This window comes from Rhinopithecus bieti, unplaced genomic scaffold (genome assembly GCF_001698545.2).
Source record: "Rhinopithecus bieti isolate Rb0 unplaced genomic scaffold, ASM169854v2 scaffold_74731, whole genome shotgun sequence".
Classification (NCBI taxonomy): Eukaryota; Metazoa; Chordata; class Mammalia; order Primates; family Cercopithecidae; genus Rhinopithecus; species Rhinopithecus bieti.
In genome coordinates this window covers 442,253-468,645 of record NW_016827918.1, presented here as the reverse complement: position 1 = coordinate 468,645, position 26,393 = coordinate 442,253, and the positions used below count along the sequence as shown (strand labels likewise).

At 42.3% G+C, this 26,393-nt stretch overlaps 1 protein-coding gene across 1 annotated transcript in view; it reads right to left on the bottom strand.

The window, feature by feature from the left end:
• Positions 1-15,105: 15,105 nt before the first annotated feature.
• The window catches only part of NOTCH2 (notch receptor 2), a 161,156-nt gene continuing 149,868 nt past the window's right edge, over positions 15,106-26,393 (bottom strand). Inside the window, 9 exon segments of the mRNA XM_017864160.1 lie at positions 15,106-18,559; positions 18,561-19,715; positions 20,586-20,683; positions 21,337-21,484; positions 22,245-22,546; positions 23,168-23,336; positions 24,909-25,005; positions 25,436-25,646; positions 25,836-25,978. Coding sequence (XP_017719649.1) covers positions 18,341-18,559; positions 18,561-19,715; positions 20,586-20,683; positions 21,337-21,484; positions 22,245-22,546; positions 23,168-23,336; positions 24,909-25,005; positions 25,436-25,646; positions 25,836-25,978 — 2,542 coding nt within the window. The 3' untranslated portion in view covers positions 15,106-18,340.

Here is a 26,393-nt window from a genome sequence, read left to right as displayed (position 1 = left end):
AAAGAAAGGAGCATCAGAACCAGCAAGAGTGGAAACAGCCTGAGAGCATCAGTGCAGACTCCACACTCCCAGCCCCACTCTGGGCAGTTCCCCTGGCTTCAGCTGCAGCTTCTTTTTAGAGAAGGCCCTGAGCCTCGGTGGTGGGCCCAGGCAACAGAAAGGCTCTGAGCTCATTTTTGCCTGGGGGTGCTTTCTGCTGTGTGTCTTTGGGGTGCCAGGGGTCAGTGTCATTTTCATGTGTCCATGTGCAATGGTGGGGAGAATCTAGAAAAAGTGCCTGTGAGAAGAGCAAACCCAAGTGCTTTCTGAGAAAGGTAGATAGCTGGTTATGTTCCTAGTCGAGTGAGGAGGCTGACTCCACAAAGGCAGAAGCCTCTGGCTCAGAAAATAGAAGGGTTTATCGTCCATAAAAGGGCAAATCAGAAGGTCATGAGCTGATTTTGAGGGATTCTGATAGGAGAAGAATAGTTTCAGTTTTGTTCCTGGGATATTCAATCTGGCTGAACTACAAGGAAAGGTTAAAAAGGACCAGGCTTGAGTCAGGGGGACCAGTTAAAAGCTCTTGTACCAATCTATGTTGTCTGTTGGCAGAAAGCATGGCCTTAGGGCTGATAATAAACAGTGCTTATGGAAGACTGGCTTCTTTCGTGCTACACACTCTGCTATGCTCTGCATAAATCAGCCCATTAAATCTTCACAATGACCCTAGGTTGTAGGTACTACTATTATCACCCATACTTTGCACGCGAGGACGTGAAAACTGTACCATGGTTCAGAAGGTGGTGTCAGCTGAAGCAATCCCTGTGAACATTTAGGCAACTCTACCCGGAGCCTGTGTTCTTTTCCAGTCGACTCTGTTGTCTCTTTGGGGAAGGACAGAAGTTGACAGCTTCAAGAGATTTAAAACCACTTAGACTCTCCTGGACTTAATGCTTGAATGGATTCTCCCAGAATGAAAGAGGCAAAAATGAGAAAGAATGTTGATGTTTCTGGCTTAGGTATATGTGTGTGTCATGGCTCTAACCACTCAAAGAAGAAAAACATCAGAACAAATAGATTTAGATAAAGCAAATAAATATGACAAGCTCTGCTTGCAAAATGTAGATTTCCAGGTGTCAGTAAAGGAGCACTGAAGAAGGGATTTCTCAACTGCAGTCAGATGAGTAGGCAGCTTCCTCTGGACTGAGATGCCTGAGTTAGAGCTGAACTGGAGTCCTCTGCTCAGTGGTGCTGATTGAAGCCATAAAAGCAGATGATGATGCCTCATGGGATGGTGAGGAATGAGCAGAGAAAGACCAGGTTGGAGCGCTCAGGAATAGTAGGATTTAAGGTCGGGCTGAAAGAAAGAAGCTTGCAATGACCTGTGAAGGAGTGGATATTGACATAAAAAGAAAGGCAGGATAACAGGTGATTGCAGAAGCACTTCATGAACTATGTCATGACCAACAGGTGAAATGCTGAGCAGAGTTCCGGAAACACTGCAATGAGCACAAAAGAGGTCATAGAAACTTTAGTGCACACTGTTTCGGGGACCTGCTGAGGAGCAAAGCCACATACCAGGAGGCTGGAATGTAAATTGGAGGTTAGAAAGAGGAGATCACAGACCTAGACTGCACTTTCAATAAATTGGGTGAAGGAGAGAGAAAAGGTAAGAAAGTAGCTTGGGAACCATGTGGTAGAAAGAGGGCTTGTTAGAGGGAAGAGTCCCTGCTGGAGCCTTGCTCAGCCTCTAGGAGAGGTTGGGTGATGACGCAGCGAGATCCTCCTTGGGGGCAGCAGAGCAGGAGGCAGGGGTGGAGCAGACAGCAGGGTAGCAGGCAGTGAAGCTATGAGTGCAGTGAGAAAATAAGGGAGAGCTAGTCAGAAGGCTTTGGCTTTCTCTGTGACGTCAGCTGCTGGGAGTGTAGGGGTGACAGAGCTGAAAGAGATGAAGAAGAGAGCTCAGGAGACAGTGGACTAGGGAAAAATAAAAGTATCACCAAGTGTGTTGAGGGCCTAATTCAGGTTGGAAATGAGAAATTGCAGTTTCCTATCTGTAAATTAATTTGATTTTCTCAAGCAACACCCAGCAGCCTAAATTGGGGAGGGCAATTGGAGTATATCTTCTGGATCTATTCTATTTAATCAAATCATCATTTTCATCTCTGTACCATTTTTCTTTGGGCTGTTGTAGAATTTCTTGAAGAAAAACACCAATTCATCAATTCCCACTGCTACAATACAATCTGTGTGCTAAACACAGATGTCTAGCATCTGAATGTTGGACCCCAAGCCTTGTGTAAATAGCCTGCTTTGACATATTTCTCTTTATTTATGGAAATTATACATGCGTACCACAAAGGATACGAATAACCCTGAATGATAATGGAGTAACAAATGAAAGCCTCCATTATCCTCCAACCCTGCATGCTTGTCTAATACACTCCCCTCCATAGATGTGACTACTAAGTGTAATTCTTTCTCCATTTTTTGATATGTCTTTACAAGTATAGAAACTATGTAATATTTAAAGGCATTACGCCAAGTGAAATAAGCCATACCCAAAAGGATGAATACTGTATCATCTCACTTATATGTGGAATAAAATAGTCAAAGTCATAGAAGCAGAGAGTAGAATGGTAGTTTCCAGGTCCTGGGGGGAGGATGAAATGAGGTGGTGGTCAAAGGGTACAAAGTTTCAGTTGTGCAAGATAAACAACTTCTAGAGATCTATAATACAGTACAGTGCCTGCCTATAGCCAACAATACTGTACTGTATACTTAAAATTTACTAACAGGGTCAATTTCTTGTATACACACACACACACACACACACACACACACCCCAATAATGATAAAGAGGGTGCAAGGAAAATTTGGAGATGATGGCTATGTTCATGGCCTTGATAATGGTGATATGGTGATGGTTTCACAGGTATATATTTATCCCCAAATTCACTGAGATGTAAATACATTAAATATGTATTTTTTACATGTGAATCATACCTTAATAAAATGGTTCAAATAAATAAATAAGTATATACTATTCATAGTATTTTACCCTTGTCTTTTGTAGTGAACAACATATCGGGGACAGGAGTGGTGCCTCACGCCTATAAACCCAGCACTTTGGGAAGTGAGGAGGGTGTATCACTTGAGCTCAGATGATCAAGACAAGCCTGGGTAACATAGTGAGACCCTGTCTCTATTTTTTTTTAAAAAGTGAACAACATATTGTAATTAGTTCTCTGATTTAGATTATTGCTTCCAATAGATGCATACTGTTCTATAGTATGGAAGCAAATATTTATTTAACAATTTTCCCCATGTATGGATGATGTAATTACGTTGTTTAAAATATTATAATTATCTTGTTTATAAGGTTTTCTATATTTTGACAGTAAATATATTTACAACAATTTACACACACACACATAATAAATACACATACATTTTCTTTGCCCCTGAAAAGTATTTACATTGTGATAGAGTCCTAGAATTGAAAGTGTTAGAGCCAAGATAATATAGCCTTCCTCTAAACATCTTCTACTTCTTTGCAAACTATCTATAAAACAGTGCTTCCCAATAGAACTTTTTGTGGTGGTGAAAATGTTAATATAGCCCAATACTGTAGCCACTAGCCACTTCTGGCTATCGAGCACTTGAAATGTGGCTAGTGTGAGCAATTGAACTTTATACTTTAAAATTTATTTAATTTAAATTTATTTATTTATTTATTTATTTATTTATTTATTGAGAGGGAAGACTCGCTCTGTCACCAGGCTGGAGGGCAGTGGCGCGATCTCTGCTCACTGCAACCTCCACTTCTGGGTTCCAGCAATTATCCTGCCTTAGCCTCCCGAGTAGCTGGGACTACAGGCGCCCACCACCATACCCAGCTAATTTTTGTATTTTTGGTAGAGATGGGATTTCACCATGTTGGTCAGACTGGTCTCAATATCTTGACCTCATGATCTGCCCACCTTGGCCTCCCAAAGTGCTGGGATTACTGTCGTGAGCCACTGCGCTTGGCCTAATTTAAATTTAAATAACCACTTGTGACCAGTAGCTGCAGTGTTATACAGTGCAGGTATAGAAGGCCCATATTCTCACAACATTTCCAGTAGTATATAATATCCAACTCTTTAATCTACACCTGCATTATAAAAAGAAGGCAACTCACTATTTCAATTTGCATTCTCTGGTTATTAGTGAAGTTGAGCGTATTTAGTAGCTGAAAACCAGTCTACTTTTTTTATTCTTAAATTTGCCTGCTCATTCTTATATTACATGGTTTGTCCTGCTTTTATTGATTTGTTGGAGCTATTTATATTTTGCAAATCTGTTCTTCCAGTCAGTTATTTGTCACTAACTTTTATAGTGTTTTTCACCATGCAGAATATTTTAAACCCACCTGGTTGCAGAGTTTCATGTCATTCTTCTGTCTTTCTTTATTCTATGATTGTAAAAATGTCTGTCTAATATGTGCTTTGATAAATTTATTTTGGTATATCTCTGATTTTTCTTTTATATGGAATATAATTCTGTCTCCCATCTAAGGTAGGAATCTGTCTTATTATTGAATCAAGATATTGAATAATCCTATAACTGACAAAGGACATTGTAAGTGACTCTGACAAGTCAATGAGAAAAAGACAGATAATCTAACAGAAAAATAAGCAAAAGAGTTTAACAAACACTTCACAAAAGAAAAAATGTATATGGCCAGTAAACAATTGGAAAGGTTCTCAACCACATTACTAAACAGAATACTGCAAATTAAAGCTTCTATCGGATGTCTCTCAGGCTGAAAATGATTCAGGAAGCCGATTAACATGAAATTTAGGTAAGGACATAGAAGAGTAAGAACTCTTATATCCTTTGGTGGTAATGTAAATCAGCAAAAACACTTTAAAGCCCTGTTTAGCATTTCTTATGTATCTGAAAATATGAAGACCCTGTGATCCAGCAATTCCACTCTAGGTATATATCCTACAGAAATGTGTTTGTATGTACACCAGGATACATGGACATAACAATATTCTCCACACTGATAACAATCCAAATTTCTATCAATAGTGACTGTGGCAATGGAGATGATGAATCAGTTACATGCAACAACATGGAAGAATTTTACAAACATGGAAAACAAAACATAATGAATATAAAGTTCAAAATCTGGCAAAATCTAACTCTGTTTTTAGAGTTTCACTCAGAAATTGGTATTGAAAATAGGCTGTCACTTTAACAAATACCTAAAATGTAAAAGTGGCTTTGGAACTGGGTAATGAGTAGAGGTTAGAAGAGTTTGGGGATACATGATTTCTTTTTAAACTGTACATTGCCATTAATGAAGCATTAAGGATGATTCTGGTGAGGGCTTAGAAGAGAAGAGCTGTAGAGAAAGCCTCAGTCTTCACAGAGATTACCTAAGTGGTCATGGTCAGAATGTTGGTATTAAATAGACATGTGAATGGTAAAGCCTATTCTGATGAGGACATTGTATTAGATGGAAATGAGGAACGTGTTATTGAAAATGAAAGGAAAGAAAATTCTTATTATAGAGTGGCACAAAACATGGCTGAACTGTGTTTTGTGTGAGGTAGAACTTCTAATGATGAAATAGGATATTTGGCAGGAAGAAATCTCTAAGCAAAGTGTTGAGGCTTCTCGTGATTGCTTATGATAAAATGTGAGAAGATAGAAATGAGCTAAAGACAGATAATCAAAAAGGGAAAAGAATGTAATAATATGGAAAATTCTCAGCCGGGTCATGTTCAGAAGAAAATACCACGGGCGTGACCAAGTCACTCTTTGATAAGGAGATCAGCATCACTCAGCCCTGTGTCATTCATCAAGACAATGAAAGAATGACCCTGAACACAATGTGGAGATCTTTGGGACTGCCATTTCCATCACAGGTCCACGATGGCAGAGCCATGAGGGCATAATAGTTTAAAAGGAAGAGCCCAGGACATATGTGGGGCCTTTAACTCACTGCCCAGTACCACTTCAAATCTCTGCTCTTTGATTCAAATGCAGCACTTCTTGGCCACCCCCGGTGTGGCTCCAGTGGGCCCAGTTGTGGTGCCAGCAGCAGTGGTTGGCCCTCCAGAGGTTGCGGGTAGTAAACCTTTGCAGCATTCACATGGTGCCAACTCTCCAGGCACTCAGAATGCAAGAACTGCGGGAGGATGGCCACCTCCACATAGATTTCAAAGGATACTCCAGAGAGCCTTGAAATCTAGGCTGAGAACTGCCACAGGGGAAGGGCCATCACAGAGAGCTCCCACTAGGGCATTGCTCACTGGAACTGTGGGAGTTGGGTCACCACAGAGAGTCCCCAGTAGGGCAATGTCTAATGGAGCCATGGGAGCAGGGCTGTCCCAAAACCCCGGAAGTGTAGAGTCTCCAGTGTGAAACGACAGACTGGGAGAGCCATAGGCACCTGATTCCAACCTCTGAAAGCTGCTGTGTGGGCTGTGCTCATCAATGAAGCCATGGGGGTGAGGTCACCTGGAGCCTTGAGGTTCCAACCTCTGCACCAGTATGTCCGGAAGGCAGGACATCAAGTCAAAGTTGATTGTCAAGACTTCAGATTTACTGTTGTTTACCTTGAGGGGTTATAGACTTACTTGAGACCAGTTAACTCTTTATTCCTTCCTATTTTTCCTTTTTGGAATAGAAACATTTATCATATGCCTTCTCCTCCACTGTATTTTGGAAGCACATAAGTTTAATTAAACAGATTCACAACCAGGGGGCAATTTGCCTCAGGATGAATTCTAACTTGAGTCTCACTCATATCTGATTTAAATGATGTTTAGACAAGACTCTGGACTTTAGATTTCTGTATTAATGCTGAAATTATTTAAGAGTTTTGAGGTTATTGGGATGGAATGTGCATGTGAGAACAAAATAAATTTTGGAACACCAGAGGCAGAATGCTATAGTCTGAATGTTTATGTCTCCTCTAAGTTGAAATGTGAAAACTTAATCCCCAGTGTGGTGGTATTAAGAGGTGGGCTTTTGGGAGGTGATCAGCAGGGTTCCATGAGTCATGAATGGGATTAGTGCCCTTAAAAAGAAGCCTGAGGGGGCTTCTTTGCCCATGCTATCATGTGAGGACCCCGGAAGAAAGCACCGTCTTTGAAGCAAAGAGAGAAATAATCCTCACCAGACACTACATTTGCTGTTGTCTTTATCTTGGATTTCCTAGCCTCCAGAACTGTAAGCAAGATCTGTCTTCTATTTATATATTACCCAGTGTGAAGTATCTTGTCACAGCAGCCCAGATAGTTGGTAAAATAAATTGAGGAAATTATTACTAAACCTGTCAGGGAGTTATTATTTCTAGGGTGAAAGGAAGGGGCTATACTCAGGAAAAGAAAGGAGGGAGGAAGAAGGGTATGCTTGGTGTAGCTTTTGCTGGGGTGTTGGCAATATATTTCTTGACCGCTAGGGTTTGCTGTACATATTTGTTAAAATATTCCTGAAAGTTTTATCCTCGTTTCTTTATATGCTATATTTTACAATTATTAAAGAAAAACCTAAGACAAGTTAAATTTAACAAAGTTTGTGCAGGGAACAGGTTTTAGAACTGGGAAGCATTCTGAACCAAAAATTGTTCAGAATACCCCACCTCCAACATGGTGAGCTATACTTAAAAATCAGAAAACAAGAAATGACATATAGGGGTTAAATGATTGGTACTGTTTGAGGTTTGTTTTATTTGGGCATAATCTGGCAATTTAAAGCCTGAGATTTGCTGAGGGTTCAGCTACTATAACTGGCTGAGACTCAGTTGGTTTGTTACAAGGGTATACTCCTCGGTTAGTTTACACATCAAGCTAGAATACTTTCACTATGTTTGAAGGCAACATATAGTTGGAGCATGTTTTATTTTGTTTTTTAATCCATTTAGCCAGTCTAGCCAGTCTATATCTTTTACGTGGAAAGTTTAATCTGCTTACATTTAAGATTATTATTGATATGTGAGGACTTATTCCTGTTTTTATTTTATCAATTGATTTTGAGTTTTTTGTATATCCTTTGTTCCTTTCTTTTTCTTTTATCGTTTATTATTGTGGTTTGGTGATTTTCCTTAGTGGTAACATTTGAGTCCTTTCTTTTCTTTATTTGTGTGTTTGCTCTACCAGTGGGCTTTATACACTCACGTGTTTTCATGATGGTAGATATCATCCATTTGTTTCCAGGTATAGAACTTCCTTAATCATTTCTTGTAGAACTTGTCGAGTGGTGATGAATTCCCTCAGCATTTGCTTATTTGGGAAAGACTATTTCTCTTTCATTTATAAATAAGTTTTTGGGTATAGTATCTTTGGTTGGCTTTTTTTTTTTTTCTTTCAACACTTTAAGTATATAATCTAATTATCTTCTGGTCTATAAGGTTTCTGCTGAGAAATGTGCTGTCAGTCTGATGGGGGTTCTCTTATAAGTGACTAAACCATTTCTCTTGCTGTTTTTAGAATTCTCTTTGACTTTTGGCAGTTTGACTATAATGGGCCATGGAGAAGACCTTTTTAAATTGTATCTGTTTGGAGATCTATGAGTTTCCTGTTATCTAGATGTTTAAATCTCTTGCTAGACTTGGAAAATTTCCAGCTATTGTTTTGTTAAATAGGTTTTCGATCTCTTATATTTTCTCTCACTTCTGAGACACCAAAAATTTAAACATTTTATTGCTTAATAGTGTGCTATATGTCATGTGGGCTTCGCTCATTCTTTTAAATTCTTTTTTCTTTATTTTTGTCTGGCTGGGTTATTTCAAAAGATCTGTCTTCAAGTTCTGAAATTCTTCTGCTTGATCTAGTCTATTATCGACGATAATTTTTGAATATATTTTTTAATTCCATTCAATGAGTTTTCCAGTTTCAGAATCTGTTTGGTTCTTTTATTTACGACCTCTATCTCTTTGGTGAATTTCTCATTCATACCCTGAATTGTTTTTCTGATTTCTTTGTATTGTTTATTTTGTTCTGCTGTATCTCACTAAGCTTTAAAACATTGTTATTTTGAATTCCTTTTTGGGATTTTATAAGTTTATTTTTTATGGGAATCTTTTGCTGGAGAATTATTGTGTTCCTTAGAGGATGCTATATTTCCTTGTTTTTTCATGTTTCTTGTGTCTTTACACTGATATCTGCACATCTGGTATAACAATCACTTCTTCCAATTTTGTGAATTTGATTTCACAAGGGAGGACATTTTTCTGAGGATGTATCTATGGTATTGGTTGTGTAGGGCACTTTGGCTTTGATTCCAGGTGCATGCAGTAGTGTAGTCTCTGATTTCTTTGGCTGTAGCCAGCATCAATAGCAGCGACTTAGGGTGTGGTTGTTAGTGGAGGCTGTGGTGACATTCTGCTAGGGATGGGGACACAAAATGGGCCAGTCCTTGTGTCCCAGTGGCGGCAGTGGCAGGCTGAGAATGCCTGTTGTTGAGCCCCAGGGAAATGTGCACTGGCGCCAGTGTTAGCAGGTCTAGACAGGCTGGTTCTTGGGCCTCCGAATGGCTTGCTTTGGTGCTGGCAGTGGCAGTGGTGGGCTGGATAGGTTGATGGGTCTTTGGGCCCCTGCACAGTGAGCATGGCATAGATGATGGCAGTAGCAGTAGTGGGACAGCCTTCTTGTTTCTGAGCAGTCTGCACTGGGGTTGGCAGGGGCTGAAATTTGCTAGTTGGGCCAGTCCTGAAGCCCGTAGGTCAGGCATGCAGGTGGGTGCCAGCTGTGGTGGTAGCAGCAGGTTGGATGGCCCATCCTTAGGCTCCTGGAAGGAGTGCTCACATGCCAAAAGTGGTGGATGAGGCAGGGTGATCCCCAGGCTCCTGGACAGTATGGTTGGGCACTGTGGGAAGAGGCACAGCTGGGCGAGGCAGGCCTGTCTTCAACACCCACTGGCAGTGTGTGCAGGTGCTAGCTGTGGTAGACAGGGGCACAGCAATCATGGATATGATGGTTAACATTGTCAACTTGATTGGATTGAAGAATGCAGAGTATTGTTTCTGGGTGTGTCTGTAAGAGTGTTGCCGGAGGAGATTAACATTTGAGTCAGTGGACTGGGAGAGGAAGACCCACCCTCAATCTGAGTGGGTGCCATCCCATCAGCTGCTAGCACAGCTACAGAAAGCAGCTGGGAGAAAGGGGAAGAAGCTGACTTGCTGAGTCTTCTGGCTTTCATCTCTCTCTCCTGTGCTGGATGCTTCCTGCCCTTGAATATCAGGCTCCAGGTTCTTTGGCCTTTGGGCTCTTGGACTTACACCAGTGGTTTGCTGCAGACTCTCAGGCCTTTGACCCACAGGCTGAAGGCTGCAATGTCAGCTTCCCTACTTTTGAGCTTTGGGACTCCGAGTGAGCCACCACTGGGTTCCTAACTCCTAAGCTTGAAGGCAGCCTATTGCGGGATTTCACTTTGTGATCACGTGTATCAATTCTCCTTAATAAACTCCCTTTCATATATACATATATTCTATTAGTTCTGTCCCTTTGGAGAACTCTGACCAATACACCAGGTCCCTGGAAGAATGCTTGGGTGAGGGTGGCAGCAGATGCCCTGTGACCCTGCTGCTAGGGGGTAGGGTTTTCAGTGGCAGCAACCATGGGCAGGTGGTTGGGGAGTGCATGCTTTGGTCCTAAGTGGAAGATGTGCATGAGGTAGCCTGTCCTTAGTTTGCTTGTAAATGTGTGGTGGCCAACTGCTGGGGGTGGGCAGTGTCTCAGCCAATGGCTTACACTTTGGGCCTGGCAGTAGAATTGGGTGGAGGATGTCAACGGGGGACCCAGGATGTGGAGATGCAGAGGCTTTTGGGCCTAATGACAGGTTTCAGTCTGGTGAGGGATGGACTCTTAAAATGAAACCCTGCAGTAGCTGCTTAGGATTTGCCAGGGGTGGTGTGTGCGGGACCCAGCGTGAGCTCCCCTTCTGGAGCAGTAGAGTTGTAGGGTCTTCAGGCAGCTTCCTATGTTAGTTTTAAGGTCCTCAAGGGTCGAGGAGATATCTCATGGTTAGGATTGCAAGAATCTACCGTGGGAATGTGGACTGCTGGGGATCTCTCACTTACCCTTTCCCCACATTGGGGAGCCTCTCTGGGCTCCCAGCTGGTCATGGCTGAGCAGGCTGCCTCACTTTTCTCTTTCTTTGCCTTAGGTGTTTCCGGGCACTTTTCTGTTGAATTCCTGGGTTCTGTTTTAGATGATCTATTTGAAGTGTGATTATCTTCTTGCTATTTTTGTTCTTCTTTGTAGAAAACACAAGTACCAGATGCCTCTAGTTAGCTATCTTGAAGCCCCTCCACTGGGTTTGAATTTTTTAAAAGTTATTGGGGTGTGTGGCTGTGTGTGCGTGTGCACGTGTGCACTATTGTAAATGTGGTCTTCTTTTCAATTACAGCCTCCAAATGGTTCTGTGAATTGGTTTTACATCATTTTATTTACTGAATCCCTAATAGTTTGTGGTAGTTCTCTGTTTTCTTCAGTTGTCCAGGTATATAGTCATGTTAACCTCCTTTCTAATTATTATATGTAAAACCCTAGTTTTATTTGTAAAACCTAAGCACAGTAACACAGATTCTGATGTAACATGATTAGTGGTTGATGCCTATCCTCTTCAAATCCATGTTCTTAAACCTTTCCTAGGAAGCAAGGAAAAGGGGTCATGGAAGAGAGAAAAAGCAGAGAGACAGAGAAATATGAGACAATTGCATGACAGAGGGACAGGACTGGGTCCCTACATCTCAGTGCTTGCCCAGCCTAAATTTTCTCAAATAGGCATGTGAAATAGACAGGTGATGTTTTACAATGAGGCTTTTGAAGCTCTTGAAATTCTCAGCCAGGTTACAAAGTCCAGAATCAATCCCACATATACTTATGCTGAGGCACACAAGTGCCACCAAGTGGTGCCTAATGGCAGCCATGATTCAGATGGGTATGAATTATTCAGCTGGAGCCCAGAACTCCTGCCTTGCAAGCTGACTCCATTGGCTTGTCTCACTCAGTCAATTAAATTCACAGTTATGGAGTCCCACATTTTATACAATTGCATTTGAAAACAGACTTTTTACATGGACCAACTATTGCAAACAACAATGTTTTCAAGAAGAAAATAATCCCCACAGATCAAATTTATAAAAATAACTAACTAGGAAAGGAAAGAGGAAGGAAAAAACAGGAAGAGAAATGGAATTAGAGGATGAAATATAGGAGTTTTAAGCCATAAGCATTATGCATCTTCAAACATCCGAAATAAGTACAAAATATCAACATTTTATGAATTCTAATATTAGATGCTTGTACATTTCTGTAGGTTATTGTAGATACATTTTATTGAAGTATAATTTACATAAGTCAAACGCATAAATCTCAAGTTAAATTTTACGTGAAGTTTTATGTATGTATACACTCATGTAATCACTACCCAGGTCAAGATACTTTCAGACTCCAGAAAGATTCTTATTTCCCTCACTTCAGTCTAGACCTTTCTCCCAAAAAGTAGCCACTGTTCAGATTATCTATTTACTATTAGTTGGTTTTTCCTAAACTTATATAATGAAATCATACAGAATGTATTACTTGTGTCTGCCTTATTTTGCTCAACATTATTTTGATGAATATACTTCGTGTTGTTGCAAGTGGCTCTTTTTCATTTATGCATAGCGTTCATTTCAATGAATGTGCCAGAATTTATCCATCCCACTGCCAATGACCGTCTTCAGCTTGAGTACTCAAAGCCAAAGTAGTGAAGAAACACACTACTAAATCAGAAAAAGAAGTCAGGATTCTAAATACATACTTTTTTTTTAACTTTATGCTTTCTGCCTAGACACATCAATAACAGGGTACCAGTGGAAATTTCTCAGAAATATAGTTGGAGGGAGAATGTTATTTTAGATAGTGATATGTTTGCCCCTTCAGATTCACTCTTTCCTTCTCCACCAAGCTGTCAGCCAGAAAGCTGACTTACATTGATAGATTATAATCAACAGCTCCCACATTTGCAGGTTTCCACTTGGAGTCGGCAAACAGAAAGCCCAGTGAAGCGAATTAGATCAGGGTATTCATTCATTCCCTAGCTTCTTTCTGAGAGGGCTTAAGGCCCACTGTGCTTTGAAGGAAGTCGCAGCTCTTCTTGAGGTAGCCTGCTCTACAGCAGCAGTCTCCAACCTTTTTGGCACCAGGAACCAGTTTTGTGGAAGGCAGTATTTCTATGGACTGGGGACCAGGGAATGGTTTTGGGATGAAACTCTTCCATCTCAGATCATCAGACATTAGATTATCATGAGTGCGCAACCTAGATCCCTCACATATGCAGTTCACAATAGGGTTCGTGCTCCTGTGAGAATCTAACACCACTGCTGATCTGACAGTAGGCGGAGCTCAGGCAGTAATGCTTGCTTGCCAGCTGCTCAGCAAGCCAGCCGCTCACCTCCTGCTGTGCAGCCCGGTTCCTAACGGTTCCTAAGAGGCTAAGGTATCCAGTCAGTGGCCCGGGGGTTGGGGACCCCTGCTCTACAGGATTCTGCTTCCGGGTCCTAGTGACTTCTCCTGGCCTTTTGGGCCCAGAAGTGGAAATAGCTCTGCTGATGCTAACACGGGTTTCTGCATTACTGTGTGTTGGTCCCCGACATTGCACATACACTTTTGTAATTAATCCTTTGTAAATAGCCCTCTTTGACATATCCTCATTTGAGTGTGCCCACACTTTGTGGTTGGGACTTGACTGGTACAAATATTTTAAATGTGTTTTGCTAAGCGCTAAGTCAAAAGAAGGAAAGGTTGTATTCTCTTTCACACACACGACACACACACACACTTCATATACCCTGTGGCTGAAAGGTGTAGTGGCAGAGGCAGAGGCAGTAACGGGCTCACAGTTCCCCCGTTGCCCACATCCTGAAAAGCATGTGGGCATTAAGGAGGTTGTTCTGATAAAGGAAGCAGCCCCTCTCCTTAGGTGGTGAAGCTTTTTAGTTGCATGACTGAGGCACTAGCCCCTCTCCTGGCATGCTCATGGTCTAGTGTCCAAACCTAGTGTTCCAGCTTTGTGATAGGGTGGCACTTGGCTTCAGCCCTACCATCCTTTTTTGGCTTTCGCATCTGGGAGTGTCCCGAGTTCTCCCTGCAAAATCAAAGGCTAGCATTCAAGACTTATAATTGCAGGGGCTGGATGTGGTCAGCCACCCAATGGCCTGCAGCCTGGATCCACTGAAGCAGGTTTTCATTGAGCAATTTAGTTCCCAAACAGTTTGCAAGTGGCAATTTGAGCTCTGAGTGGCCGGCCTGCACAGGTGATCATTCCTTAGCTCTCAAATTCATTTTATTCTTCCACCATTATAAAATCCAGTATGAAGACTTAAATATGTTTTATATAAAATTAAAACATTCTGAACATAACCAATTAATGCTAAATTACATTAAAACCTTAAGTGTGCAGATCTTGAACAAGGCTCCTTTATCTGCTTAGCAGAAGCATATCCTAATATTTCAAGTCATTTAAAAAAATACTGTTACCATTTATAATTATGCATGTATGATTGATAAGTTTCTGCAAAATAATGGAAAATGGAAATAAGATGCTAGGGTCAATACGAGACTGCTAATGCCATACATATTATCAACATCAAGTATTCATGTTCAAATATCTGACTTTATAAATGTATGAATGTGAACTTACAACAAATTTATACACAAAATATTATTTTATAATCCTGTATATTAAGTTCTACACAAAGTTCACTTAAGGAATATTACAAACTCATTGTTTACATAACAGCATAATTAATATTATTACTTATATCCCAATTCCCAATTCTTGCCATAGCAACTACTTCGCATTTCCATTGGAAGGCACTTGGTCCCTGAGCAACTGTCTGTCACCAGCTATAGCTAGTGCACAGAAGAGTGCTCAGTTTTGTGATGTTTCCTATTTGACAGATGCTTTTTCCCCAGGAGCATTTATTTATGATCTAACTAAAGAAAGAAAAAAAGAAGTTTGATGCTAGGCTTTGTGGGATTCAGAAAGAAAATTTGCTCTCTCAGCAAATTATGACATCATGAGGTAACACTGCCAGGCCAGGGATGCAGTACTGGAAAATAAAAAATACACCACCACTGAGCTTGGCAAACCTTTTTTATTTTGTGATAAAAATGCTTTCATATAAATTTCATCTTAACTACCTTTAGAACGAAACGGAAAAGTAAAAACAAAGTGTGCATTTTCCTTACTATGTTTAGTCAGGAATATGCGGTCATTTTATTGGTTATTGGGTTTCTCATACAAACAGATATAATATCACTTTTAAGAGAAATGTACACAAGGAAGTAACCATAGTACCAGTTATTAGTGGGGGCCTCTGGGTACATAAATGTATCCTCCCAAATAGTCATCATACATTCACTGTATTTGTTAGGGCCAAAATCCCTAAACCACTTCTCAACAAAACATTATACCTTTGGTTCTTTATTATGCAAGAATTACAAATTGTCAAATTCAATAAGATGATACAGTGGATTTGAGCATCACAGCCAATTGCTTATACTAAAATCTTTAATTCTCAGACTCTCTTTCCCTCATACCTCTCCCTCCCCCACCTAAGAAAATGATGCTTAAAACAGAGGAAGCAAATAAACAAACAAAAAACCTATCCCCAAAAGCAGGCAGAAGAGGAGTCAAAGAAAGAAAGAATGTATAAAATAAAATAAACCAAAAATAACAGGGGAGGATCTATACATGGCATAAAAGATGTATCTCACAAAAACTGAGTCTCCAATTTAGAACCCAAATAAGAAAGTGATTATCCATCTTACCTTCCCTTTTATTAGATACCACACAATTCAAGAGTTCTTAAAATCTAAGAGATCAGTAAAATGTTTGAAAGGCAGTGTTGTCCTCCTCATCACTGAAACCTATTGTCTGTAATGACAGCTTTCACATTCCCTTTCTCCAAACCCAAAGGATACAAATTAAAGTATTCTAAGAAAAAGAAACAAGCAATTTGGTCTGACATCGTGCTTAGGGAAAAGGGAGGATATAAAATATCCAGTGGCTGGATCAGCAGCTGATATTTTCAGAAGTGGGGCTGGGGCAGGAGGGCAGGAAGGGGCAGGAATGCTGTGGTCCACAGAGGTCCATGCAGATAGGTTTTCCTCATCTATGAATAATAAATGGGTCCAAGGACAGAGAGTCACCATTTAGAATGGTAAAATGTTTGCACACTATGAAAGAGGCTGACAGAATGTTACCACATGGAGAGAATAAAGAGAGAATGAACAAACTTAATCTGCTTATCTCAGGGCAGAACTAATTATTTTTGTTGATTCAATAAATTTGGACAGGACTGAAAAAACCATTTGTAAACTATCATGCCAACAGACACACAGGGTTTCCATATGGGGCTACCAACAGACATATCAGGTAAGTGGGAAGCACTGATGTATATTTGCAGCCATAGAAGGAATGAGAACTGTCATTCAAACCAAAAGAGTCAGGAATTCACCTGTTAATATCTACAAAATGTCCAGGCAGAACTTATTTTGCAGGTGTCATGGGCATCACAGTACCTGACAAAAGTGGCAGTGTAGCCATGGACCAATTATTAACTGGCCCAAGGAGAAGAGGAAGAAAACTATTATTTTTCTACCATTAACTAAAATGCTTCTGCCCTTAAAAGAGAGTCAAGGAAACTGCCAAGAGCATGAATACAGATAGTGGGTTCAGGTGAGGGGCAGTCACAGTCTGAACAATGAGCAAGTCTGTAGTTGTCCATTATCATTCAGAAGGTGACTCTAGGAAAGGAAAACGTTCTGTTGAGTTTCTACGTTAGTTGCCAAAGGGAATGCCATGGCCGCTTCAGAGGAAAAGAAATGGTAGCAGAAAACAGCTATATAGTTCCTCCTTTTCCAATCTTCTTATAGGGCTGTCTTGGACCATAGAAAACAAGTCCAACTTTCCATTTCCTGCATTTGAACACAGAAAGTCCATGTCTTCAGTGAGAACATACTGGGTATACCAGTAACTCAGACCACAAGTGTGAAAGAAAGATTGGTGAGCAGGTCTTTAAGCAGCAAGATAATCAGAAAGTAGAGACTGATCATCCAACAAAAGGAAGACAACTGTCAATGGGTCCCTTGGGCTAAGGAAAGTTCAGTCCTAAAGAGCAAAGGGTACAACATTTGAGACAGTGTCTTCTGTGGAGATGAAAGGAAAGGCTCGACAGTGACGACTAGTTTCATATGCTGGGTGAGTGAGTGAAACAGGCCTAGAGTGCTCAGATCTGGGACAAATATGTTCCATACAGGCAGTCAGTGGAATGCTTGGTAGGAAGTAGGGGGACCTGTGGGTGGGTAGCCGGCTCTTGCACAAGTTAGCTTGTCACTTGGTCATTCCAACATTCCAAACCTTTTTCTGGTTTTAAAAAAGTAGGGAGGGTCATAGTAACTAGACTATCAAGGATAAAACTTCACACTGACCAGGCCCATACACAGAAAAACAACAGACTCATACCCTTCTTCCTGGTAAAGTTTATATGAAGACCAGCACACAGCCAAGGAAAATTAAGGTGTAGCCTCTTGAAGGGATCTCCTGCCCCCAAAATTTGTGGAAGAAAAATATTCTGCTACCCTTCTCTCTCCAGGAATGATATATACAGGAGAACATAATACAGTATGTCCATTTTCTAAAGAAACGTACTTGAAAGGTTTATGCTGAGAACCATACCAAAGTAAACCTTGTGAGACTCCAAGGGATACTGGGAAGACAGGAGGGGAAAGGAGACCAAAGTTGCTTTCATGGGCCAGAATGATTAAAAACACAAAGGTCTTGCCCTATAACATGCTGGTAGGGCTACAATCATGGAGAGGTGCAAAATTGAAAGCACCAAATGAAGACAAAAGAATGTCCAAGGAGGAGAAGATGCATAGGTCAATTCAGGCAGAATTCCAGGGCACAATTCCCAACAGGACTCTAGTGTATAATCTTCTCATGGACATGGCAGAAGCCCGCAGGGCTTAAAACACAGTCAAGGCTGCAAGAATGTCTGGGCTTCAGTAAGCATCCATCTTATGCTCCAAATAGAAGAGAGTAAACATGGACCCAAGGCTTGTATTCATCTTGCATTTCCATAAACTTGTCTTGATTATTAGATTAGAATAATCAATAAGCCTTGCAGATACCCAGTGAAACTGACAAATTGCTTCTCTTGCATTATCTGAATAAAAAGCATCTTCTCTTTCCTACCTCTAGAAGCTGGCTCCAGAGATTTCTTCATTTCTCTCCCGGATGACCTTCATTTGTTCCTCAGCAGCATTTACAAAAGGCAGTTATGTCTCTACACTGGAGGCAGACTCTTTCACGCATAAACCTGCATGTTGTTGTGTGGTGGCTCAGACATGTGTGTCCCAGGTCCCCGCTGACCTCCTCCAGCACCCCCAGGGGTAGGGCTGGTGGTCACATCTGACCAGTCAGAAGCAGAGTGGGGTGATGAACTTGACCACTGGTCAGGAGACTCTGGGGTAGGGATGCTCCCCTGGAGGTGACACTGTGACTGGTGTTCGTCAGCAGCATTTGAAGGAAGCATAACTGTGCTGTGAAGGGGGTGTGGGGTACTTTCCCACAGAGGCTGGGAAAGGATGATAGGCTGGGAGAATGGTCTGAGCTACCTGCCCGTCCTGTTGGGGCATCATGGCAGTGGGGAAGGCCACACTGGGCAAACGGGCCATTTCTGGAAGCTGGTACATGGTGGGCAGGGGGCCTGTAACAGCTGGAGGGCAGGTGGACTGAGGCTGGGGAGCCCCTGCTGGTTGGGCAATACTGCCTTTAGGGATGAGCTGGAAAGTCACAATGGGGGGCAAGGGCTCCCGAGGGGTGGTTATGTGCTTCCCTTCAGGTGGCCTGCTCTGGGGAGCTATGCTAGGGTGGGTGCCCTCAGCTGGAGCCAGGACCATGCCAAACATCTCATTGTACTGGGTTTCATTCACCTCCATGCGGTTCATCCAATCTGCTGGGACTGGGACTGGATGGAGCCTACTCAAGCTTCCAGCACTGCCACTGCCTGGGGGCACAATGTGGTGGTGGGATAGCAACTGGCTCACTGAGGGAAGCACAGTGCTGGCCCCATGAGCCAAAGGCTGCATTTCATGAAGGTTAGAAAAAGACAGTGCATGCTGGGCATGAACTGAGGCAGGAGGGGCGGCAGTGGCCAACATAGGGTTGGGTGAGGCCTGTAACATCCCAGGGGATGTAATCATTGGAGAGGATGTGGTATCGGAAACGTATGTGTGAGGAGATTCTAGGGAATCAACAGGAGATAAAGTTACTGAACTCTCAGACAGTTGGACCTTCTCACTCAGAGACTTCTTCCTCCTACTACCCTTGGCATCCTTCGCCTCCTTGGCAAGGTTAGGGAGGCTAGTGGGCATGGTACTCTTGGCACTGGGCCGTCTAGACTTCTTGCCCATTGGGGTGTGCTTCAGGCTGAGGAAAGATCTGTTGGGCCCACAGATGACAGGTGAGAGAGCAGAAGTCAACACAGTGCCTGGAGGGCTTGGGGTCACATTGTATTCATCCAGGAGGCGCACAATGTCATGGTGCATGCGATCTCGAGCCACATCCCGGGGAAGACGATCCATATGGTCTGTGATGTCTCGATTGGCAAAATGGTCTAACAGGATCTTGGCTGCTTCATAGCTCCCCTCCCGGGCAGCAAGAAACAGAGGTGTCTCTTCCTACAGAAAAGGCCCATCACAGAACACGTTAATAACACTCTTGAGAATATAGCAGTTTTTCTCAATCTTTCTTATTATCACCCCCTTAGACATGTGCCTCTACCAGTGTACTGAATGTATATCTGTGATTTATACATAAAAAGAGTAAGATTATTTCACCTCTCCTCAAAAAACAATTTTGCACCTTAGGGGGAACATCTCTTCAGTTGGGAATTCATAAAATAAAGCATGCCCCTGAGCCAGAGACTCACTTAAAAGAGTACTGAGCTTATCAAAATAAGGTTCTAATAGGAAAAGGAGTTAGAAATAAGAAAAGTAGGAAGAGAAAAAACTAAGGCATGCACAGAACTGGGAAAAATAAGGGAAACAGTGAAACAAAGAAGAGACAAAACATGTGCAAGAAAGGACTAAGATGAGGAAAATGAAGAAAACTGAGAGAGGATGAATGACAGAAGGAAGCAGGACAAAAAACTCAGACGGAGAAAAATCAAACAGGAAAACATCAGGGTGTCCAAGGACAGAAAAAAAAGCAGCAGGAGGGAAAAAAGAAAGAAAACAAGAGAAAAAGAAGTGACTATGAACAGATGAGACAGCTGGAGAAAAGGAAATGTCAGGGAAGAGAAAAGGTTACACCAAGCTATCTATAGCCAGCCTACTGCAAGCTGAATACTGAGAGGGCAAAGAACTCCATCCTGACACATGCCTGGACAAGCCCTATATCCTCATCAAGCTCTCCAAACCCAGTGTCTGCCCAAACTGCTTCCATCTTTGTCTATACATACCACAAGGATATGCAAGGAGAAATGGGAAGGGGCTTATAACTGAGGCACTGCTATGAGCCTCCTCAAGCTCAGCACCCACAAATTGTACCTTGTTGTCCTGCATGTCTCGGTTAGCCCCATTTTTCAACAGCAAAAGAGTCGCCTCCACATTATTGACAGCAGCTGCCCAGTGAAGAGCAGATTTTCCTGAAGGGGAGAAACATTTTTATAAACAGACATATCACACTCTTAGTAAAAAACACCATGACTTGTACAATGAAACTTTAAATTCCCCAGAGATCAGCAGGAAGCAGTTCTCTGTAGGAGTCTATAGGAAAAACCAAAGTAATCTCTTCCTTTTCCCCTGTTCTAGAAATACTTCAGTACAGGCTGCCTAGCCTGTGGAAGACCTCTAGGTGAAAGGATCACTTGTATGAGGTATTCATGTCCCCTACATGGCAGAATCTACCCTGTTACATACTGAAGACAAAAACCTATATATTACATGTCAGAATTTATATTGAGAATATTCCACAACTCTCCTAGAGAAGTCAGCTCTCATAAATCCTCAAATCAAGAGTGTTATGCCTAGGAAACTATATGGGAACACCTTTCATGTATCTGCTCTGAGGTCCAAGAACCCTCATTAAAAATCCCTCATTTTAACTAGAGATCTCCCACTGGCTTGGATCTCTGAGTTGCATGTTAAAGGAAGAATGAATAAATGCATGAATGAAAGAATGAGTGAATTTCCCATGTATTTGAATCTCAGACAGTTCTTTAAGGGTCATGTAACCATTCCCCCTCCTCAGAGGCATGCTTTGCAGGTACGAATCCAAATTCCTGCCTTTCATCCCTACCATGGTCATCCACTGCATTCACATCTGCTTGGCAGTTGATCAGTTCTGCCACCATTCCCTCCACAGCCAGGCGGGCAGCCAGGATCAGGGGTGTAGTACCATCATTCATCCTGGCATCTAGATCAGTTACTCGGTTGCGAATCAGAATCTAGAAGAGGAGAAAATACAGAAAAGAGAGTCACCTGGATGAAGGAAAATAATGAAACTCAGTGAAGAAACAAGGGCATCAGAGCTGAGGCTACACTGTAGGTTCCCGGAGGGGAGGGAAAGTCTTGTTATCTTTGTGCCCAAGATTCTATCGTCATCAATCAATAAATAGTTGTTGATTGAATAAATAAAAAAATACGTGCTCAATAAATAATGGCCGATGTAAAGTGAAGAGCCTTCTACTTCCTCAGGAAAGAAGAGGGATGTGGGGAAATATCACAAATTCAGTCAGTATACAGTCTAAGGTGATTCAGAATGCTTCCGATTTCCTCATAAGGATAAACAGGTATCAGGGAATATAATATGAACTCAGGTCAAGAAAACTGCCAATGAGCAGCTGGAAGCCCATACAGTCAGGCCAATCCATAAGCAGTAAAAGATACTAGTCAAAGGCTCCAGACCAGGTATCACTCTCATCTAATCTATGCATTTGGGAAGCATCTTGGCACAACAAATTATCACTAATAATCAGAAAGACTGGTGTTATCTGCAGTTGGCTCTATCACTATCTTCCTATATATGGCTAGGTCAGTTTGCCTGTCTCCCTTCCCACTTTCCCATCTAGCAGGCATGACTCTAATACCTGCCCTAATCTCTCAAATGATTGAATAAATTCAATGAGATATTAGTTCCTTAAAAAAGATAAAACTGTACAGAGCCATAGGAATTATTAATCAAGTGACTCTTCTCATGTTCTTTACCTGGAAGACACCTTGGGCATCAGCTGCCACTGCAGCATGGAGGGGGCAGCGGCCCATGTTGTCCTGGGCATTGGCATCTGCACCTGCATCCAGGAGACGCTTGGCAGCATCAGCCCGTGAGTAGCGGGCTGCAAGGTGCAGGGCCATCTCACCAGTCCGGTCCGTCTGGGCCTGGAGGCTGGCACCTTGGTAGACCAAGTCTGTGATGATGTTAGCAGAAGAGTCCTCTGCATCTTCATCTTCATCACTCAAATCTGAGCTGCCTCCTCGGAGAGAAGCCAACATTAATGGGGTGCAGCCATCTGTAGGAATGGAAAATTCCATAAAGTACTCAAGAAGAAGGCAGCTAACCCTATCTTCAGCTTGAAACAGCTCTATTTAAGCTACTCTTAGGGGCAAAGAATTCCCTATACTTCTTGTAGTAACTGGTTATTAGTTTCATATTTGCTACCTTTTCCTCTGATAACATCGTTTCTGTAAAGAATAATGGGAAAGTACAAGTCTTTTTAAGCTGCAGGCCCTTCTCTAAGTAAAACAAGTTTTTCTGTTCAGGTTTAAGTGATACGTTATTTTAATTGGACATTTAAAAATATGTAATGTTAATAGAGCAATTGATATATGCATAAGATATTAACTAACTATCCTCTGCTTTGGGATATTATTTTTCTATCCTACTACAATCTAACCCATTTTATCAGCCTGTTTAGTCTCAACACACTGTACGTGAAGCAATGTAAAATCCTTCCCTTTCTGAGTTGATAATTTCTTCACGGCTACATTCCTTAAGCATTCATTTCCTCAAGCTGATTTAGTCTGTGAAATTGGGAAGGGGTGTATGGCTGGATGGGGCAAACACAGGGACAGCAATGTGGAACCACGGGCAGACACAGCCCAGTGAAGAGGGGAAGAGGCCGGGTGCTGACCTGGGCCCCGGACATTCACATCCAACACATCCACCTCCTGCTCTGCCTGAGGAGGGGTGAGGGCCAGTGATGGTGTCCTACGGATGTCTGCGGCTTCAAGGTGCTGCTGTGTCCATGGCCGTCGATCAATGGGGTCGTCTTCTTCTGAGAGTAAGGCTTCATCTTCAGCCTGAAAGGTGAAAACAATGCTCCCTATCAATCTGGCCACCACCAGAAACTGCTAATGAGAAGCTGTCCAGAGCCTCCACCACCCCTGCTTATCTCCCATTGTTTTGTCTCTTCCTACTCCTCCACCCCTCCAGAGGATTACCTCAGCCTTGGCTTCCCACTGCTCTCATGATGTGGCTCCTGCTTACTTTTCCTGCATCATCTAGACAATTCCCTTCCCCCATCCCAAACTCTAGGCTTTAGCCTTTAGATCTCCAGAGCACCCAACTCTCACTTTTCCTACCCTCCACTAGAAAGTAAACTTTAATTCTTCTTGCTGGCCCTAAAAAGCATACTCTGCTTACCTCTGCTTAACTGATCTTGTTTTAAGTGCTTACATAGTATTACACGGCCATCTCCACCACAAGGCTGTAAGCTTCTCGAGAAGGCAAAATAAGCCTTGTTCAACATTGCTTCCTTGTACTCAACATAGCACCCAACATGTAGTAAGCACTCAGGAAAGACTATTCAATAATAATTATGATAATTTAAAAGCAGCTACCCTTTACTGAACACTTAGTACATGACAGGAAAGTAGATAAGGCACATATGCCAACACAACAACCCACAGAGGAAAGGGTTATTATCATCTGCATTTTACAAGGAATGATAATTACAAAGAGGTTAAGTAACTTGCCAGCTACTAAGTGGCAGAGTTTTGGATTTGAATCCAGTTCTGATATTAACTAAAGATTAGTTAATATCATAATTTCTTCATGGCTACATTCCTTAAGCATTCATTTCCTCAAGCTGATTTAGAGTCTGTGAAATTGGGAAGGGGTGCATGGCTGGATGGGGCAAACACAGGGACAACAATGTGGAACCACGGGCAGACACAGCCCAGTGAAGAGAGGAAGAGGCCGGGTGCTGACCTGGGCCCCGGACATTCACATCCATCACACATCCACCTCCTGCTCTGCCTGAGGAGGGGTGAGGGCCAGCGATAGTCTTCTTAACCATTGTGCTCTACCAGCTCCCAGCAATGCACAGCTGTGGATGGATGGTCTCCTTTTTCATGTCAGTCTCAGCCCAATCTACCACTTGCTTTTATATGGTTTTAGTTTCCTGGGCTCAAAGTATGGAGCCTCCAATGTCAACGTTTTGCCATGATCACTGGCTTTCGTTTTGCCAATGTCAATGATCACTGGCTTTCTTCCACTGCTTAATTTCATCTTTTCTTATAGAAGGAGAAGTACCCACAAAGGATAAGGAAGAGACGTGGCCATGAAGGAATTGCCATCTACACACACCATTCCTGACTTGACTACTGCCAGCACGACACTAAAGGAAAGAGACGTGTTTGTTTTAATATTTTAAAAGAGTTATTCTCAAAGAGTATACGTAGGTAACCCAAGGTCATCAATGTCCTAAGGATTCCTGCTGTTTAAAAGAACCTAGGATAGTTACTGTCTGGGTAACATATAAAGACTATCACTCTTTACTTCCATTCAGGACACTCTGGAGCTAAAGGACAGAAATTTGAAATGTAACCAGATAATGTCTGACAATGGTGGTTCTACCAAGGCCACCTCACCTTCACTTTCTTTGGTTGGGGCCCTTCATCATCGACCCAGTGTTCACTTGTTCCAGAACCAATTAGGTTAGCTTCTGAGACTTGCACTGAGAGATTTCTAATATGATTATAAAAATAAAAAATAAGAATGGTGGTTATGTCATAAACTAATACAGTGGTTTTCAACACTTTCCACCGTGACACATTCCCATGGCTCTATTACAATTTTGCAGGGTCTTGGCCCAGAGAAGATGGGCAGTATTTTTGTGACATTCCCTTGGCATTCATCCTTTCCCTTCCCACTGAGCGTGAGCTTACAACAAAAGTGCACCTCAACACAGAAGCTGGGTGGCACTGTGATAATATGCACAGAATAGATGCACCCAGGCTCTGACTGTGGTTTCAGTCACTCACAAGGCATTCAGAATCATGGGCAGTGTGAGTAAATGTCCAGAGCTTAGAATTTAAAATCATGATTCAACAAGATACGCTTTTCTAGTCATCCCTACTTATACTGTGAATAGTGGCTTGTTGGCAACGCCTCTTACTTCAGCCCCACAGCATCCTGTCCCACTGGCTCACGACGCTTGCGATTGCTTGCATCTCGGCGAAGAGTGAAACCTTCAGGCAGCCAGAGAGAGCCATGCTTACGCTTTCGTTTTGCCATGATTACCCCCAGCAGAATAATAAACAGAATGATGACAACAGCAACAGCAAGGAGATAGAGGAGCTGAGTGCGTTCTGGAGTCAGGGATTCACCTGAAAGTCCACAGAGACAGGGAAAGTGCTGAATAAAACATCAACCTCTCAAAGTCAGCATTAGATTCATTTAGAGGGCAACTTTGACCTCAACAATTCTGAAAAAATACAGGGCTACATAATGAAAATTGTTTCCCCAACTGACACTCTCCCCCCGCCACCTTTCCCCTTTACACCACTGCCACTCACTGACGACAGACACGAGAGGGTATGACAGGGTCCCCTGTATGGCGTGAGAGGCCAGGAGAGCTGCTGCTGCATCTGTGTTCTTGAAACAGTGATCTGAGTCTTGAACACACTGGCGGTTGTCAATTTCCAGAAAGACTTTAGAGCTGTGGGATGCCAAGGGAGAAGCGGAGGAGGAGAGATGGGGGTAAAACAGAAGAGTGCAGGTCAGGCAGAATGTGTCATAAAGGGTGATGGGAGCCTCCTTTCCTCCCCTTCAGCATCAGGTCCCCACCTCTGGCATGCTGCTTTAAGACATATCTCAGAAATTAGGATACTGTCCCTTGAGATCTTAAACACTAATTCCCACATAGAGGATGTCCCACCTTCCTTAGTCTAGCTGACCAAAGCCTTCTGGCTGAGGCAATGCATGACAAAGTGAGAAGCTGTTTTCCTCCTGAAGGTTTCAGTGGTCTTCTTCCATTCTTTCCTACCTACTCAGTGGTACTTAGTGCTACTCTAAAAATACATCCCTGTGCATTTTTAGTCCTTATTTTCCTTTGTCTCTGCATTGGTATCTCA